This window comes from Lepidochelys olivacea (genome assembly GCF_965140295.1).
Source record: "Lepidochelys olivacea isolate rLepOli2 genome assembly, chromosome: 14".
In the NCBI taxonomy this organism is placed as follows: Eukaryota; Metazoa; Chordata; order Testudines; family Cheloniidae; genus Lepidochelys; species Lepidochelys olivacea.
In genome coordinates, this window is record NC_140424.1 from 16,522,358 (window position 1) to 16,537,463 (window position 15,106).

Genomic DNA, 15,106 nt, shown 5'->3' on the forward strand with positions numbered 1-15,106 from the left:
TTGACGCTGACTTCAGTCAACAGGAAACTAGTTCAAATGAATGACTGCAAAGGACTCCCCCACACCAAGGGCAGCCTGTCTAACCACAGGGACTGTCCAGTGGCAAGAGCTACCCCCACGTCCCAGTCTCCGGTGCTATCTGCCACATGGCTGGCACCATTCCTAGCAGACCTGGGCTGCTGGAGCCTGGCTAAGGCAGCTAGTGAGGGCTGAATTCTGCCCAGTGAGGTTGTGTAGGTGAGCGAGAGGGCAGAGTTGAGCCCTGCCCCTGCGAAAAGCAGAGTGCAAAGCTAAGGCCCCCTGCAGCAATTGCCATCTTCGCAGGCAGGTGGCCCAGCTGGGCATTCCTGGGGCATGCGTGGACAGAAAAGCCAGGTTAGAGCCATGTCCAAGAGCTACGCAGCAGCTGATGTCTCCCTCATAGGGTGTGATCACTATTTTTGTCCCCACGTGCAAGGAGAGCACAGACAGGGCTTGCTCCGGATGCAGAGATGTTACCATCCAAACCCCCCTCCCCTCCCCCCCCGCACAAAGTCACCCAGCCCTTCCTGCTCTGCTAACAGCATCACAGAATGGCTGCATGCTTCAGCCTCCCTGCTACTCCTAATTATTTGCATTTCAGTAGCAGCTAGAGGGAGGTCCCCATTCAGAGCAGGGGGCCTTTGAAGCAGCGTGGCCACATGGATGGACCACAGGACTCAACAGACCTGGGTCCTATGCCTGGCTCTGCCACCGGCCTGCTGGGTGACCTTGGGCAAGTCACTTCACTGCCCCGTGCCTCAGTTTACCCATCTGTAAAACGGGGATAATGCTCCTCCTTTGAAAAGTGTGTGGAGAGCTATGGATGAAAAGTGGGGTAAGAGAGCTTGGGATTATTGTTCCTGCTGGGCTCAGCGCTACTCACATGCACAGGGAGAGTCCGACAAGCCCCCGAGAGTCTGCACTCTACCTAGGCTGCACAGCAAAACGGGGCGTGATGGGGTGGAGTAGCTCCGGCTCCTGGCATAGCTGGGGCACAGAGAAGGGCAGGGGGAGGGGCACGCAGAGGCAGTTTAACTGGAAGCCCTTGGCTCACGTTTCTCATCTCGTGATGAAATTGCCAGTCTCAGCGCTGGCCTTTGCCCCTGCGCGGTTGGCTCGGCCCTGCTGCTGCGAGGCTAATCCCAGCTCCCGCTGCACAGTGCTCCGGGTGGGGGCACAAACGGGCGGCTTTGATTTCACAGCCACAATGCTCAGCCATCTGACTGCTCCCAGACATTGCCCGGCCCCAGCTCACTGGTCTCTGAAGCTTTGAGCAAAGTAGATAGGTGCTCCTGAGAACACATGGGCCCCCCTCCCTCCAGTCAGAGGGGGGTGCTTGGGCTCAGGAATCCCGGCTTCAATTATAGGTTCTGGAGAGCAGTGTGATCTAGTGGTTATAGACCCTTCTGCCCCTGCCCCCCTCTGCTCCCTCCAGTCAGGGGGGGTGCATGGGCTCAGGAAGACAAGCAATAAAGCCAGCCGAGCCTCATGCTGCCTCCGAAAGTCCCCTGGGAATGGCTCTCCCCCCAGCACCGAGCAATTCCCAGACTGGCACTGTGTTTAGCTGACTGCGCAGAGGAGACTCGCCCTAGTGTGGCGACAGATCTCCTTAACCCTGGGCCCTGCTCTCTCTGTTTCCCCATCTGGACTTTCCTTCCAGCCCCTGCTCGGGGAGGCAGAAGAGTTGCATTCCCAGTGCAGAATCCTGGACAAGTTACTTTAACCACTCTGCCTCAGTTTCCCCTAGTAGACTGGAGGTGATATTTGCCTATGCCCTGCCAAGTGCTTGGCGTCACTGGGTGAGACGCACCGGGGAGCTGCTGCCCAGAGCAGGCTGAGCTGGGCATGCAGCAGAAGCAGCACAGAGAGTACAGAGGGGTTTGGGCCAAGTTCTGCTCACTAGCCCAGGGGCAAGTTCTGCCTTCCTTCAAGAACAACGCTAAGCTGTGTGTGTGGCGGCAACAGCTGCGGGGAGCGTGCCGCAATCACAGTCCGTTCCGGGGCCGAGATCAGACTGGGCAGAAGTTTTGTAACAGGTTGGGTTGGGCCAATCACTAGCCCCCTTTGAACAAAAAGCCCAAAGCAAGTGTGGCCGTTGCCATTTCAATAATGGTGGTTTTTAAAATGGTCAAAACCCATTCAAATACATTTTAAAAAATGGAAGTTTTGCTCTCACTTCAACATAAACCACTTCCTAGCCAGCCGCTTTCCTGCAGCAACCCGCGCCCCTGGGGCGCCATTCATGGCCCAACTCCACGCTAGACACCTGCATAAAGGCCAGATTTGCCGAGGTGCCCAGCACCCACCATTGTAACACTTAAAACCTGAGCTTCCAAAGAGCTCAGCCCCTCCCGCCCGGTGTTCACCAGCGGCGCGTACGGCCCCCCTCTCCCGGTCCCCCAGAGCCCTGCCTGGGATCTACAGCATCCGCCATGCCCCTGCAGCTGCTGCGCCTGGAGGCAGAACAGCCTGCAGCAGGAGCCAGGAGCTGATACGCCCAAAAGACCCACAGGGAATCACTTGCATTCCCAGAGTGAGACCCTGCCCCTCTCCCTAGCCATGCTCCCTCCTCCACCAGCAAGGGAAGGTGGGACACTCCGCATCTGCCTTTTCTCTGCTGCCGCCTGGGCTGGCTTCCTGTGCAAAGCTGCTCTGAGCTTCACGCCCACGGCCCAGCTGCGCCTGGCCTCCCCACTAGCTGGTCCCTGGCCTGGCTCGGCCCAGTGCAGGAGTTAGTGGAAGGGGGTTCCCAGCAGAAATGAGGGCAGATGCAACTTGCTCCATCTGCTGGCTCTGAGCTGATTCCATCTCCCAGGAGCTGCAAACCCTCTGCCCCCTGGCAGTCAGCTAGCTCCTGGCTGAGCCACCCCGGGGTATCAGAGAGTGGCCATTGGGCCCCTAACGACGTGGATTTGGGCCATGGTGGAGGGGAGCAAAGGATACCTAAAATGATGAGACCTTGCCCGGCCCCCATTGCCCAGCTGCTACCGTGGTGCGTGTGTAAATAGCCGAGCCCCCTGAGACAGGCGACCTTGTTCTCCAGTGGCCAGGGCACGTCCTGGCCATGGCGCGAGGGCAATCTGGCTCAGGCAGAGCCAGAACAAGAGCTGTTAGGCAGAGCTCTGCTGTTCTAGGCAGGGCGGCTGCCACTCCAAATCTGTCCATAACAATGGTTCGCTCCCAGTCACTGTCATTGGGGGACAGGCCCTTCGGTTCCCCGAGCCAGACGAAACCAGTGGCCTGGACAGAGTCAATGACAACCGAGGTTACACGTGCCGGTGTCCCATGGGGCTTCTTGTCTGCCATGCCCCTGAGCTTGGCTGCCTCACTCTCGTGCTGGCAGATCGCTCCTGACAGTCTGACAACAGCAGTGCGCCTCTTGCATCTGGTTATCTAGGGCCGTGCCTCTGCCAGGCTGGGCTGCAGGGCCTTGCAAACAAAGGCACCAAGCAAACCCTGTGCCTGGCCAATTGCCCCTCTGGGTTATTCTGCCTCCCCCTCCCGCTGCTGGAGCTTCGAACAAAGCGGGGTGCAGCCTACGGAGAAAGGCTTCTCCAAGGAGAGCATAGCAGGGGAGCAAATGGGGGTCAGTGATGCTTCCGTTTGTGGAGCATTGTCAGCTGGTCAGCCCAAGAGGGGTGATTCCAGGCTGGTTGGACAGGAAAAGGACAGGTGGAAGCACTAGCTGAGTCTGAGAAAACGGGCACAAGCCCAGGGAGCTAGGTTTTAAACCCCTCCCGTGGAGTTTCTAGGAGACTTTTCTTCTGGTGGTAGACAGGATCATGTTGATTCCAAGCAGGTGGGGATCTTTGAAACTCCCAGTGGCTCTAGTCACATTCCAATAATACTTAAGAGACATTTTGCAATTGCAGTGTCTTCCTCAGCCAAAGGGTGCACCCTGGAGCTGCAGGGACTTGTCTGGAGTCTCCCAGCAGGCCCCTGGGGGGGTCCCGAGAGTCCCTCCCCCGCTCCGACCACTGGAGTGTGCCTCGGACAAGGTGAGGGTCCCAGCTCAACAGATCTGCCTGCTTTTGTCTCTGTTACAGCAACACGCAGGCCTTCAGGAAGGAGCTACTGACCAATTGCACCTATTTCCTCTGCAAAGGCCTGTATGCCCCCATGGACCTGGTCTCCCTGAGCACGGCCTCCGGCAAGCGCCTCTTCTCCTTCCTCAGCTTCGGCTGGGGCTTCATCTCTGACGTGGACATCGCCAGCGAGAAGTACCGCCAACTGGGCAATGCCCGCTTCACTGTGGGCACCATCCAGCAGCTGGCTGGGCTGAAGGTCTACAAGGGCCGCCTCTCCTACCTGCCCATGGAGACGTCATCCTCGGTCTCCTCAGCCCCTGGCAGCCCTTCAGAGCAGAATAGCCACCATGTGCCATGCAGCAATGGTCACCCCCTCCATATCCTCCCTCAGCCTGCACCAGGGGCGCCAGAGCCCCCTCACAAGGGGTCCTGGCCAGAGGACCCTCTCCTGGTCCCCTTCGACCAGCCAGTCCCAAAGCACTGGACCACTGTGCCTGAGGAAGAGTTTATCTCCATTTTCGCCATCTACCAGTCGCACGTGGGCGCTGACTTCACCATGGCCCCCACGGCCAAGCTTCATGACGGCTCCATGCACCTCTTCTACCTGAAAGCTGGGGTCTCCCGGCTGGGGCTGCTCAGAATCTTCCTAGCAATGGAGAAGGGGACCCACCTGGACCTGAACTGTCCCCACCTTCACTATGTCCCCGTGAGGGCCTTCCGGCTTGAGCCCTTCACTTCCACCGGGCTCATGACGGTGGATGGCGAGCCACTGGCATGCGAGCCAGTGCAGGGCCAGGTGCACAACCAATTCTGCAGCATCATCAGTGGCTCCTGAGCCACCTGCCAGCCTGACAAATAAACCACTTCAAAAAGGGTTTTGACCATGCGCATCCCTGGGGTGCAGTGTGGGAGGACAGGCAAGGACGACTGCAGGGAACGCTTACACCTCCTGCCACTCAGTGTCTTCTCCAGCCCGCGTGCCTCTCCTCCTCTGGAATAGTTCACAGGGGTCTCTTGTTCCCCTTGCTCTGCCCAACCTCCCGAGTCCCACTCCCAGCACAGTTCTTTTCCTGCCTGATCACAGGCACTAAGGGCCAACTGCTAAGAGGTTTGGTTAGTAAGTTTGAGGGCAGGGGAGGGACACTCACAGCCTGGCCTGCCCCCTTCCCACCCCCCAAGTCAGGAAGCTCTATGGGACACAGCGATCCCTAGTGAGAGGGGACTCCTGAGCCGTGGGTGGCAGGTGATGGTACCCGAATACAGGCACAGCTCTTTCCAGGTCATCTTAGCAGCTGCAAGGATATTTCTCCCATTTGTTATAATTAACCAATTTTTTTTTTTAAAGAAAAATATATCTACCAAAAGCTCCATGGAGACAGAGTTTATCCTTAAAATGAGACAATAAAGATCTAGCTTTTCCAAAACAGGAGGCCTTGGCTGTTATATGGTGGGCACTGTGATTTCATTGCAAACCTAAGCACCCGGAAGTCCCAGCTTGGATGGTTTCCTCCCTGGGATTGCTGTGGTGTAATAAGCAAAGTTTCTTGGAGCAGCAGCATCTCAGGGGTTATTGCTTTCAGATTTCGCCAGCAAGGGGTTGTGGGTTGATTGCTCCAAAATGCAATGCCTCTTGGCATTTGCACAGAATCCCAGTCAGCCTGCTAGAAAATCCCTTTATTCTCCATTCTAGGGCCTGGCTATGATGACTCATGGGGGGCCAAGAGCTGGGAGAAGTAGTGTCACCCTAATCCAAGGTATTAAACATTTAATTTTGCAGGGTCCATTGAGTTTATATGTTTTAACTGTAGAGGGGGAAACCACCAATCTAGTCCAACAGCAGTTTCTTTAGAAACATTTTGGAAAAATAGGCTAAAAAGAAAATCAGAAATGTTACAATAATCTTTATAAAATCAAACTGCATAGCATTCTTTGGCGGGCAGATACCAGAGGGATGGGCAGCCCTATGAAAACCTAGACAGCATTCATGTCCATGGCCCACATTGCATAGGTTGTGGTAGATAGCAATAGCTGTAAAGAACACACTCATCACATCCACAGGCCAGCTGAAGCATGCCGAGACTTCCAGCACCAGTGCAGGCATGCAATCTAAACAGACAAAAGCTTGTGGGAAAGGGCTGGCTGTACAGGCAGCCTGAGCAGCCACCAAGTGCTGATTCTACCCATTTCATACAGTGACACCATTTTTTTGGTTGCCACTAATTTTGGATCTAAAGCGAGAGTAACGAAGCCAGATTTAGAATGTTCAGCCATGACAGAGGAACCATAGACAGCAGCTGCTGTTCACGTTTATTCAGCTGAAAATTATGCAATTAGGATCCCAAAGAAGGGAAAGAAAAGCCTAATTGTTTGCCAGCCAGTCCGGATCATACAGAGCTCAGATTTATTTTCACTCCAACAAGATAGGTAACAACCAGGACCCATATCCCAAAATAAGGGGTAGGGGGGAAGGTATCTTTCTGTATGGCATTGGGCCAGGTGTACAAATGGATACAGTGATACTCTGGCCTAACACTTTAACTGCATCTAATTCCTTCGTCCATTGTCAGGTGACAATCAATAGCATGGGCCCTTCAACAGATGATCAGGAGGTCTGCCTGCAGAAATGTCTCCCTTACACCAGCGTTGCAGTCTTAGTTCTGGTTCAGTGTCTGAAAGATTCTCGCTGGAGAATTCCACCACATAGGCACATACCGGCTTTTCCTGCATGTCCAGCTCCAGCAGCTCTGGAATTTTATTTTGTAAATCCACAAGTTTTTCAGGAAGTTCCTGGATTCCTGAACCCTTGATTTTTCTGCAGGCGGATTTGATTTTCAAGGGAGCCCTTCATGGGCACTTGCCTGGCCTAGAATTCTACAGCTGCAGCTTCTCTGCAGATTGCATTCCAGCACCTACAGGTCTCCAAAGTTTGGGCCAGGTGGTTTGAGTCTGGTTTTACAGCAGCCATCCTGTCCCCTAGGCCTGCTAATCGAGCACCCTTGTCTTTTAGCCTAGAGTCAATTGCCTGGAAGTTGGTAACCAACACAGTTGGCAATTGAGACTGTGCAAACTCCTCTTAAATGGTAGTGCATGCTACTGCAGGCAAAGCCATGAGGCTTAAGGCCATCAGCATTGTGTTCCCCATTTGTGAGTGCCTACTAAGAACAACCAGCCATTTGCATCCACTCTGAGTTCTCTGCTTCAGAAGCATAAAGCTCCTTACCTGCAGAAGCAGCAGCCGGTGCTGGGTTTATAATAGCGCCAGTGGCTCCAGGGAGCCGGGCCCAGGCTCAGAAGGGAGCGTGGCCCAGGCTCAGAAGGGAGCCGGGCCTGCTCTGCTTGCACTGCGGCCCAAGACCCCGCCAGCCCACTAGCTCCCGGCCGCCCATCACTTGCTCTTCAGGCTGAGGGCTCCTCTCCTGCCCCTAGCCCCACTGCCCGGCTCCTCTCTGCCACCTGGCTGGACCCCAGTGCACCTCCGGCTCCGGGCAGTCTCTGCTTCCCACCACCTGTGGGGCCCTCCCTGTCTCCCTGGAGCTGAGCCACCTGGGACTGGTGCAGAAGCCTGGCCAGTCTTGGCCAGTGGGGGTGGAGGAGCTTGTCTGGGCCTCTCCTGGCAAGTGTGTTTTGAGACAGCCCGGCCAGGGCAGGCCCTGACCTAGATGATCCTGCCACTCCTGAGGGGCCGGAGTGATTCCCAGACCCAGGACCAGCTCAGGCCAGCAGACACAGTCACCTCCCAGCAGCTGGGAGGCAGGGGGTGGGTCCCTGGAGGGTGTGGGCTGTGAGGGGGTAGGGAAGATCTGTGTGTGTTGAGACACTAGGGATTGGGGGTTCTGTGGAGGGTGCTGGGCAGTTGTGGTGGGGCTGTGGGCAGGGGGGGTGCTAGGCAGGGTGATGTGCATTTGTGGGTGAGGGGTCCGGGGGTGCCGGGCATAGCGGGTCCGGGGAGCTCTGGCCATAGGGAATGGGGGGGGGGCTGTGTGGCACAGCATGGACCCACCCCTGAGGGGAAGGGACATGCTGGCAGCACAGGGCTGTGCAGGCCACTGTGCATCTGGCAACTACCGGTTTGTAAATAGTGCCCTCGCACTGGGCTGGGTGGGGCGGGGCTGTCCCTGCCATGCCACATTGCCTCTGGGTGGCTCCTCACTCTAGGGAGTGACATTTCCCCCCCCCCCAAGCTCCATAACCTCCATGGGGGCCCACATACATGTTTGGCACCAGGCCCACAAAAGGTTAACCCAGCCCTGGCAGCAGCTCATTGTCTCAGAGCCAAGCTGTCAGGCTGTGAGGTACCAAAAAAAGGGAGACTTATGTCCTAGTGCATATCAAAGTTACTCACCAACTCCCTGGAGGATTCCTGGCCCCCCTGGAGTAGCTCCCCCTCTCCCCTCCCCCCGTAATACCCCTGCTGTTATCTTTACAAGAAGAGAGCCATCGGAGCCTCCCGCTCCCTGGGGCATGCTTGTGTACACCCACCCTGGCCCTGGTTCATTCATTAAGGTAAGCCCCTGGCACTAACTGCCTGGGAACAGGCCTCCCTCCTCTCCGAGCATGGCTAACTAAACTAGTCTTGCTTTTGCAGTTACAGCCTACAGCAAATGCCATTAACCTGCAGCACTCCAGCTCCTGCCATAGCTTCCAGAGCATCCTACACTTAATATGATCTGAGCAATGAATGCAGAGCTGTTAAAGGGTGCTCTGAAGTCTCACGGCAGTCATTAAGGTTCACATTTACTTCATTTCTGCTTTGGTTTCTCCTCACATCCTTGACCCTTGTCCCTGCTGCTGTCCCTTTAAATCTTTTCTAACCATACCTGTTCTGTCATTACCCCTTAAAAATGGTACTTACACAGAGCACCTAAGTCCACCACCATCCTAGAGCAGAATGCCTTATTCCCATTCTGCAACATGGGGGAAACTGAAGCCTCGCAAGATTCAGTGATTTGCTCCCCAAGTCTCAGAATCAACAGAACAGCCAGGATTAGAACCGAGGAGTTTCTAAATTCCAGGCCTGAGCACCATCCACCAGCCCCTCTCAGCTTCCCTTTTTTGGTGGTGGGAGCCAAGATGTCACCCCATTCCATTAGATCAGAAGGTTTGAGTCGTTCAGCCTCAGTTCACCGCACTGTGCCCAAGCAGTACCAAGGTCTCTAAACACAGCTCCTACATTGTCCTAGGGACTGAAAGGTCAGCTTGGCAAAAGGCAGGTTGATTGTTGGCATCATGAAAGGGTTGGAAGAGCAGCACTGATGGCTGAAACCTTCTTTCCAAAGAGGTGCAAGCTTCTCCTGACTCTGCTGCCTGATCTCACTGCTCTGAAGGGCCTCCTCACACTCTTATGGCCGTTCTGTCCGTGGCCTCTTTGATAAGGTCACCCCGAGATGCTATCCATAATGGCAGTTTAGGATGTGGGCAGATGTCCACTGGCAGCTGGGCAAACCTCATTTCACATCAGTCCGTAAACAGCTGACATGGTAGGTTTCAGGTTACTGCAAGTTTAAGTTAGATCTGAACAAGCCAGCTAGGGGTGACAAGCTGGCATCTCAGACCCCATTACCAGACTAGCTGAACTTGTGTGAGGTTGCTGGATCCTGGTGTTACCTTGACTACTGGACAGAAAAGCTGCTCTTCCTGAACCTTGTATAAATGAAGAGCCTTATCCAAAGCCCATCGAAAGATGCCCATTGTCCTCAGAGGGCTTTCAATCGGCCCCTAGGTGCACCAGTCAGCTACAGAGCAGTTAACTAAGCTTCCTCAGGGCTAGATTCTGCCACCTTTCCTCACTGGCTACACTGAGGACAGTAAAACCTAGCTCTTACGTAGCACTTTTCATCAGTAGATGTCAAAGCACTTCACAGATGGAGAAACTGAGGTACAAAGAGGGGAAGTGACTTGCCCAAAGTCACCCAAGCAGACCAGTGAGTGAGCCAGCAGAACTCAGGTCTCCCGAGTCCCAGTTCATGTGCAGCCCACTGGCAGTGGTATTGATTCGGAGCAGAGCAAGAACCTCCTCAGTCTGAATAAAGGTGGCAGGATGTTCAGTTCTCTTGCAGGTGATATACTCACCACACAGGAAAGAAAAAAAAAAAAAAGCACAACCAGAGCTATTCACAGAGGCAAAATTTAATGGCAAATCAACTTTTTCTCCTTTATTACATCCTAATTAGCCAAAAAAAAAAAATTTGCAAGTAAAAAAAAAAGTAAGTCACACAGCACTTTATACATATATGGTAAGCAACCCAGCATTCACATCTGCACGTGAACAACACACCTCTAAGCATGGCCTCAGTAATAGTTCCATTGTTTGTTTTTAAATACTGTACAGAATCAAGGCTACAAACTGATTTTGTAATATTTCTTCCCCGCCCCACCCCAGCACTTAAAACAGTTACAGGCTGTTCTTATTTGTACATCGCAGTGTCAAGTAGCCAGTTTTAAGGCTAACAATATGCATCATGCTTTGGCTTTTTGTGGTTTTTTTTATTTTATTTTTTTTTTTAAAGGTTTTGCCTTTTTAAATTTTGTTTTTAACCTTTAAATATTACATACGTACACCAAAAAAATTACATAGCTGCAGTGTGCTCAACAGCAATCTCAGACCCGGAGCTTCACATGATCAAAAGCTTAGAAAACTTGTAAACCTCTGTGCGCATCTCAGTTAGGGACAGACAGCTCTGAAGAGCTAGGAGAGCTCCAGCAATGCTGTTAAGGGACAGGAGAGCCTCCCCAAGGCCAATAAGCAAGAGCTTTCTCAGCTGAAAACTCCAGGATCCTGTACAAAGCTCTTGGTTATGATTAGAGAGGCAGACTTCTTGGGAGGGGGAAGGAATCATCTGGCATACAGTCAGGCCGGCTCTCACAATGGCACCTCTTCTCCCACCACCTTCCTCAAAGCAGATCAGCTCCTACAGCTGGCTTTTGCTGTGGCTACTCTAGTTCCCTCTACCCTTCCAGGAGAAGATAAAGAGAAACAACTAGAGAGAGAGAGTTGTGTGGGTGGGCAATGCTAGAGACCCCCAGGCACATGAGCAGATTCTGTTCTCTACTTGTGTCTTTCTAATAAGCAGCTTGTCAACTCCTCCTCCCCCGTTCCTTTGCAGAGAGAGGAATGAAGTGATACACCAAAGGAAATGAGTCTAAGTTACAGACTGGCCTTCAGTACAGTGAATAAGGCGTCTAACAATGTGTGGAACAACCCCCTGCACCAGATGCCTCATTCACTCCCAAAGGACAACGTCAGTTAGCGTCCCACCCCTGCCCTTTTACACTGGAGTCAATTTTCTTGCTCATGGAATGCTGGCTAGCATCGAGGATAGCCAGGAACTACTGCACCAGACCCACCCCCACAATGCTACTGCCGCTCAAGCCCAACATGCGGACTCCCCCGCAGCTCTCAATTCCAGACCTGCAGCTCTCCTGAGCAATCGTGGCAGCTAGTGTGAAGGATTCTGCAGTGCTAACGTGGAGACCAGAGTCAGTGTGAGAGAGACCCAGTCCCAGTGGCACCCTTCTCCAGGGGGCAAGTCCAACCCCAGGTTGGGTGTAGTCAATGGGACCAGGAGACAGCCCTTATAAAATTTCTTCCAGTGGATAATGGGCAGTTGTGCACCAAAGCCATCCAGGCAGCTGGGAGCACTTTGCAAACAGGCGAGACAGCCTGCTGACACTTCCGCCCTCAGCTTTGAATTTAGAACCCCAACAGCCGCTGGCTCTGGCAGGGCTAGCGGTGGTGGGAGAGCTGGCAAGGAGGAATTTGGTTTGGTTTCCTGTGAGGAATTAGCCTCGTTTACTAGCCACGCTGAATGACAAGCCTTGCTATTCCTTCCATGTGGAAGCCTGGCTTCGCTAGCTCATTTCATCAGCTGGGAAGGACACAGCTGGGCTGCCTCTGTGGCAGAAAACGGGCATCGGCGTGGATGGGAGCTTGTTGTCAGGCTCAACTCCTGACAAATCTAGCAGGGCTTGATCGGGGGTCTCCAGCAGTGCACAGAAAGCCCTGAAAGCAAGCTGCAGACATCCTGAATAGGATGCCCCCAGATAATCACTGCTTTCATCATACCCCTTCAAAGTACTCAGTGTCAACCCCTTTCCACCAACACACATGTCCCACTAGCCCTTTCCTATAGCTACCCGGCAGCACTGTTGATGGGATTAAGGATGTACATGCAAGGTCTCCAGTGCTGCTGGCTTCTGGACTGTGCAGGGCTGGGGATGAGCAGGGGCTCACACAGTGAAAGCTGTGTTTGTTAAAGATGCAATGTCCGTGCTGCCGCAGCAGGAGTGAAGTCACACCCCCACAGGTACAGGTCTGTACTTGCTGAGCTAGCCTCAGGAACAGCTGCAGCCTGAGAAATTTATCAACAGCTGAAGTGGTGCAGAAGCATCAGCGGCACTAAGTTTAATATCCACACAGAAGCTACATCATCTACCCTAGATCTACCTTTGCTGCTGATCAGTTGGACTTGGGCTGAAGCAGTGCACATGGGGCTCCCAGGCTCCTGCTGGATGGAATAGTGCCAGCAGGAAGCTGACTCGTGTAAGTTTGCAAAGTGCAAGCAGGTCTGGTGAGGATGGGGAGTGGAAATGTGTTTACTATTTTGGAGAAATTACTTCCAGGAGAGAGATCAGAGGGCTAGGACCACAGGGAAACCCCAGGGTATTGCCCAGGGCTGAACAGGAGCCTATCTAGAACTTCATCTCTGCACCGTAAGTACCAAACAAAGGAGTGGGTGAGCTGAGAATCTGTCAGTGACCAGCTATGGGAAGGCAGCCCTATAGGGAGCAGGAGACTTAGATGCAACCAGAATCTAATGTCAAAGTATTCTCAAGCTGGAACAGACTTCAAGAAAGCCACAAGACGTGGTAGTGAAGGGAAATGGAAGGACTGGGAGGACACAGCCACTCAGCATCGGATACCACAGCAACCATACCTTTAGGGCTGAATCCCAAGTGCAACGCTGGGGTCAGACATAGCAGCCAGGGAGCGGAGCCCACTTTGCACACAGAGGCGCCCGGGGACGAAAGAGCACAGAGGGTCCCAGCTGCAAGACTGCTTTGGAAGGCTCACAACTCCTTACACTTCAGGATCAAAGGAGCATGAGGAATGGGGGAGAGGCTGGGGGAAGTAAAGAGCGAGGAATGAGCTATTTGGGCTACTGCCTTCTTTATAAACACACCAAGCAGCGGAAGAGAGCCGGGAACGAGCAAAGCCAGTTTATTGGGAACAGCGTTTGCTGATTTCCTTGCTGCTTTCCCCTTCTCTTCTGCATCTGTCTGCCCCTAACCTGACGTTTCACTTGTCCTCTCTCCACTCAGGGATATTGGCCTCTACTAAGGCAGCCCGGTACTGCTGCAAGACACCACGAATGCTTTTAATGAACCCCTTGGACAGGGGGAAGAGGGGAAAGCCGATGTCAGGGTAACCACTCTTCTCGGGGAGGAAACTCCTGTAGCTCTTTCTCCTTTTCTTTGGTTTCACACTAGGCTGCGAGGCAGAGTCCTGCGCGGCTTTACACTCGTCCGTTAGGTCTCTCGCCAGGGGGAGCTCTCTGGTGTGGCCCGTGCTCTCGGAGTCTGAATACTGATGGCCGTCGCTGGCCGCAAGCGTCGAGGCTCCACATCCAGAGTCTTCCAGCTCCTCCTTCCCTTCTAGCGCCAGGTCGGAAAATTCCGCCGCAGCCGCTGCTGCCCCCAGCTCCTGCTCCAAGGGGCTGCTGTACTCGCCCTGAAATCCCCTGCTGTCAACCGGGCTCTCGGCCAGGGTGTCGCACACAGAAAGGAGAGAGGAGGAATCGGCCCCGTTGGGGTGCTCGTGGCTCCTTTCCACCAGCTCGCTGGTCTCTAGCCAAGACTCTATCCGGTAGACCAGGCGCCAGCCGTTGCAGCGGAAGTGCTCGCGGATCTCGTGCTCGAAGACCTCCACCGGCTTGCGCAGCATCTGCATCATCGATTGGACCACACGGATCAAGGCCATCTCGTTGTAGCAGCGGCTGTTCTCGTAGCCCTCCTGAAGGCCCCGGTCGCTGTCGAACCCTGCCTCGTTGTAATAGGGCTCATTCACTAGGATCAGTCCTGCCAGGAGAGAGGGAGAGCAAAGAGTTAAACGGAAACCTCACACTGACCTGCGACCTACAGGGGGATCTGCTGGGCTCTGCCTTTGCTGAAGGGTGCTGAGGCCTCAATCTATAACTGCCCTCCCCAGTAGGGAGCTCCCTCCAGCTTGGGCTGCTGCCATATTGACCCCTACAGCACAAAGATCGCAAGCAGGGGCGCAGGCAGAGGGAGCAGCAGAGCAAGGTTGCCATGCTGGACTGGTAACAGGAGGTAATCCAGGCAGGTGCATGTCTAGCGGCTGCACCAGCATTTCATCCGGCCTCTGACTCTGCTTGGGACACTTGTGAGAACAGGCCTGGTGGCCTCCTGGCAGGGGCCGGTGGTCATTTTTCAGACTACAGGAACACCTCCCAGGTGGACGCCACTCACTGTAGAAGCCCATGACTGGACTAGTAACAGGTACAGTTGCTAGCTCAGCACGGGGTGAGGGACAAGGTGCACTGCCGGGACAGAGGGGCACTGGAAGAGTGAGTGAAGGGGGAAATATTTCACAGGCCTTGCCTGTGCTATGGTTAGCTGCCCACTTTTCAGGGCCAAACACATGAAAAAAGTGTTGTAACAGAATCAAGCCATTCCTTGAAGTGACACCCAAAGCTGCTTTTAGCGCCGACTGGGCCACATTTACTTTTGCCCTTTTCCTTTCCAGCCACTGTCTCTGGCACAGCCGCGGGCAAGCCACCCACACTGAGTTCTCGCCGGTTGACATTTTAGGCTGGTTGTTCTGCCTGGGTGTGATGTTGACATGGTCAATGCCACCCTGCTGGCAATGCCCCCAACTGCTTTAATGCTCCTGACAGTGGGGTCATGACATTTCTCCCATGACCAGGCAACAGAAGGGAGAGGTCTAAGGCTGAGCTCTCAGCATTAACAAATCTCTCTGGTAATCCAGAGAAGTTTGCAAGAAGAAGTTGATATTTTAGCCTCTAAATGGGGATTATCGG

General features: G+C 53.9%; 2 protein-coding genes across 2 annotated transcripts in view; one reads left to right on the forward strand and one right to left on the reverse strand.

Annotated features, from left to right (window-relative positions):
- Window positions 1–5,456, forward strand: part of SPHK1 (sphingosine kinase 1) — a 30,934-nt gene extending 25,478 nt beyond the window's left edge. Inside the window, exon 5 of the mRNA XM_084646989.1 lies at window positions 4,068–5,456. Within this exon, the coding sequence (XP_084503115.1) occupies window positions 4,068–4,884 (817 nt within the window). The 3' untranslated portion in view covers window positions 4,885–5,456. The remainder of the gene's footprint in view (window positions 1–4,067) is intronic.
- Window positions 5,457–10,157: 4,701 nt separating this feature from the next.
- Window positions 10,158–15,106, reverse strand: part of UBE2O (ubiquitin conjugating enzyme E2 O) — a 91,454-nt gene continuing 86,505 nt past the window's right edge. Inside the window, exon 18 of the mRNA XM_084648212.1 lies at window positions 10,158–14,123. Coding sequence (XP_084504338.1) covers window positions 13,345–14,123 — 779 coding nt within the window. The 3' untranslated portion in view covers window positions 10,158–13,344. The remainder of the gene's footprint in view (window positions 14,124–15,106) is intronic.